Here is a 3,409-nt window from a genome sequence, read left to right as displayed (position 1 = left end):
TCTCAGTCCTTTCTCTCCTTCTTCTAGCATGAGGCACGCGCTCCTCAGACTCAGCTTCTCCAAGATGCTCTAGTAGTCTATATAGAATAGGAGGACTCGCTTTTCTCGAGAGAAGGAGGTCTCGGGAAGTCGAGAGAGCTGAAACGACTCACCCTCCCTTGTCTCTCGCAGAGTCCCGGAGGCGTTTTAAAAAAAAGTTCGCAAGGCAAGGAGGTGAAAAAAGCAAAAGAGTCTTCCTCGATGATCCCCGTTACGCTATCCTTTTCGACCCCACACAGAGAAAGAAAAACGACACGGTCGTTCCTCGCCTTTTCTGCGTAGGTTTCGCTAGCTCTCTTTTCCGGGGTGGCAAACTCTTTCTTCTGCATGTTTCTTCGCTTCAGAGGCTTTCGAAGAAGCAAATCCTGCCTATCAACGAGGCGTTCGACGCGACGAGGCGTTCAAAGATGTCGACTCCTTGACACGAAAGAGAAAAGTAGTAGACTCTTCCTTCTCACCGACCACGACCACCACCCTCTGCTCGAATGAACCTCAATTACCTTCTCTCTCGCGTCGAACCTTTGGGCGGCGCTTCAGACGCGGGTCTTGGTGAGTCCCCGCCTGAAACCCTTTTGCTCTCTCCCTCTGGCGCCCACCCCCTTCCCTCCTCCTTTTTCCTTCGCCTCCTCCATACTCTTCCCTCTTCTCACAGCAAACCATGCTCAAGACCAAGGGGCTTACGCTCCAATGGCTGCTCCCATGGCATCTGGCGAGTCTCTTCTCTTTCGCGTTGAAACTAGACGTCTTCCTTCTTCCCCTTTGCTTCGACGCGTCAAAACTGACCGCCTCTTCGAATGCCCTTGCTGTAAAACAGGTCAGCAGCAGCCGGTACCCTATAGACAAGTCAACCACAATGTATTTAATCTTTCAGCTGTCGATCCAGGTGAGCTGCAACTCCTCTTCGACGACGAACCTCAAGACAGCTCGGCTGACTTCCCTTCTCTCCTCTCTTTCTCTTCTTCAACTAGGCTTCAAATCGACTCAGATGGTGTGATTCCTGTCCCAGTCCCGCAGAAGGTCAACTCCGGACACTATGGTGAGCAACTTCTGCACTTCTGTCAGGTCGCTTGGCGGTCGGGGAGGAAGGAAGGAGGAAGGAACGAGCTTGAGCGAGGCGGATTTCTCGCACGATCCTTCCTCTCCCTTTCGTCAACTCTTCCTGCTGGGAGTGGACGCTGACCTGAGCTCTCGTTTCCACTCTTAAAATCACGGTCAAGATCCTCACCAGTTCGAATTCGTAGATTACTCTCAGCATCGGCAGCATCAGCAGGGAGATCGACCTCACGACTTCGTCGGTTCTTCGAACGGTCCTCCTCCTCCCCCTCCTCCTCCTTCCTTCCACGGACCACCACCTCCTTCCTCCGATCAGAAGTCTCGCAACACTCTCTTCCACCACCCTCACTCTCATCACCAAGGTCCTCCTCCTCCTCCTAACTTCGGCGGAAACCACCCTCCCTCCTTTGGGGGTCAACATCTCCCTCCCTCCGCTCGACACCCTTTAGGCTCCTTCCCTCTCTACAACCGAAGTCTCAGCGCTCCTCCTTCCGACCAGGATGTGTACGAGGATCTCATCATCTCGGACGACGACGAGCAACTCAAAGCCGGAGAACCGCTCATCGGATCCACTCGTCTCGTCTCCCCCGAAGTCATGAGTGAGCTCTCAGGAGGGACTTCGCCTGCTTGAGTCAAGCGGATGTCCAACGGAACCGATAAGCTAGAGTTGAAGACCGCTAGCAACACCAGGGTTCGAGCGTCTGTTCAGGCTGAGAAGGATAGGCTCAAGGAGGAGCTGGCTGCAAAGGAGAGGGAGGTCGCTGCGATGAAGCTTCAACAAGCTGAGCTCGCTGCTTCGCTTGCTGCTGAGCAGACTGGGCTTGCTACTCAGGCTGCTCTGAACCGGAAGGGGAAGAAGGGGAGGAAGTCAGCTGGAGGAGAGGTGGAAGGTGCTGCAGGAGGGATCGCTTTGATGGACTACGACCCTCTTCTCGAGAAAGAGAGACGACTCAAGCAGCTGGTGAGTTGGCTATACGCTTCTTCCCTCCTCTCCCAGTTCCTTCCTTACAGGTTCCGTCTGACTGAGACTGACTTTGGTCCCCTTTTTCGCTTTTACTTCTCGCCTCAGTCGGAACTGGCCCTTGTTAAGGGAGAGGAGGTGGAGATCAACCTCGTCGAAACCGAATCTGCTCCCAAGTCCGTCGAGATCACAACTATCATTTTCGAGACCCTCTGCCTCGACTCGGAGTCTGGAGAAGCTTCTCAGGAGGTGTTCAATCACAACCGTTCCAACCAGAGAGAGTTCATCGCTCATGTGAGTTTTTTTCCCTCTCAGTCTTGTGTTTTAATCACCTCCGTTCGTCCGTCCGAGACGCGTCGTTCTGACCACGTTTCGTTTCTACAGTGCATCACCAACATCGCCAAGATCGGAGTTGTTCTTAATCCTACCCAAGTTCAGAGTCGATACGCCCTCGTCATGAAGAAGTACAAGGCCATCAAGATGGAAGAGGAGCAGAGCGGTGGGGAGAAAGCGGACGGCGTGGAACACGTGAGTCGACGCATCTCCTCCGTTCAAGTTCATCGCTCCATCGCTCCATCGCTCACCCTTACGCCCTTTCGTCTCGCAGGAATTCAGCGAGGAGGTACTTGAAACGCTTCGAAGCTGTTCGTTCTACGAAGCTCTCGATGAGGTGTGAGTCCGCTCTTCTTGTTTGATCCGTCACTCTTCTCTTCGACGCGTCGTCAGATCCTCTTCTCTTCCTCCTTCGGTTTACTTCAGCGCCGGCAACAAACCCAACATCGCTCGTAAGGTCGTCGTTTCGGAGAAGGGAAGGGCAGTCAAGAAGCGATCTGGATCGGAGTCTGGATCGGAGGACGATGATCACGGCGAGGGAGACAACCCAGCGTTGAGGAAGAAGAAGAAGACGTTGTCGAAGAAGGTACGCTCTCTTCTTTCCACACTTCTCCGCTCCTTCTCGTTGACTCGAGATCTAGCTGAATCACTCTCCGTTGTGTTTGGCGGTTCTGCCTTTTTCACGTTGCTCAGGAACAGGAACAGGAGGAGAGCGCGTCGAAGATCGACGAGATGACTGGATCCGTCTCGGCGCTCGCTGCTACCCTCGCTGCCGACCAGGCTCAACGAGTCTCGTCTGCGAAGGAGAAGATGGAAATGGCTCGGGCTCAGGAGGTTAGGGAGGCGAAGAGGTTCGAGAGGGAGGAGGCCAGCTCGAACTTGGACAGGAAGATGAGGGTTGCGAAGTCGTTGATGGAGAGTGGAGACGAGGAGATGATGAAGAAGGGGAAGGCTATGCTTCTTGCTCTTGCAGATTTTTAGATGCGTTCATGGTTTCGGGTTTCGTTCCTCTTCCATCTCATC

At 53.8% G+C, this 3,409-nt stretch overlaps 1 protein-coding gene across 1 annotated transcript; it reads left to right on the top strand.

Moving 5' to 3' along the window:
- Positions 1-697: 697 nt before the first annotated feature.
- On the top strand, positions 698-3,367 carry BDY24DRAFT_372814 (uncharacterized protein; the record flags this gene model as incomplete). The annotated part of the gene is made up of 10 exons (XM_076638225.1): positions 698-781; positions 854-922; positions 1,008-1,075; positions 1,567-1,691; positions 1,725-2,053; positions 2,162-2,347; positions 2,438-2,581; positions 2,661-2,725; positions 2,813-2,972; positions 3,080-3,367. The coding sequence occupies 10 exons, from the start codon at positions 698-700 to the stop codon at positions 3,365-3,367; spliced, it is 1,518 nt and encodes a 505-aa protein (XP_076492086.1).
- Positions 3,368-3,409: the final 42 nt, after the last annotated feature.

This window comes from Mrakia frigida (assembly GCF_051309035.1).
Source record: "Mrakia frigida strain ATCC 22029 unplaced genomic scaffold BDY24scaffold_60, whole genome shotgun sequence".
Classification (NCBI taxonomy): Eukaryota; Fungi; Basidiomycota; class Tremellomycetes; order Cystofilobasidiales; family Mrakiaceae; genus Mrakia; species Mrakia frigida.
This window is presented reverse-complemented; position numbering and strand designations above follow the sequence as displayed.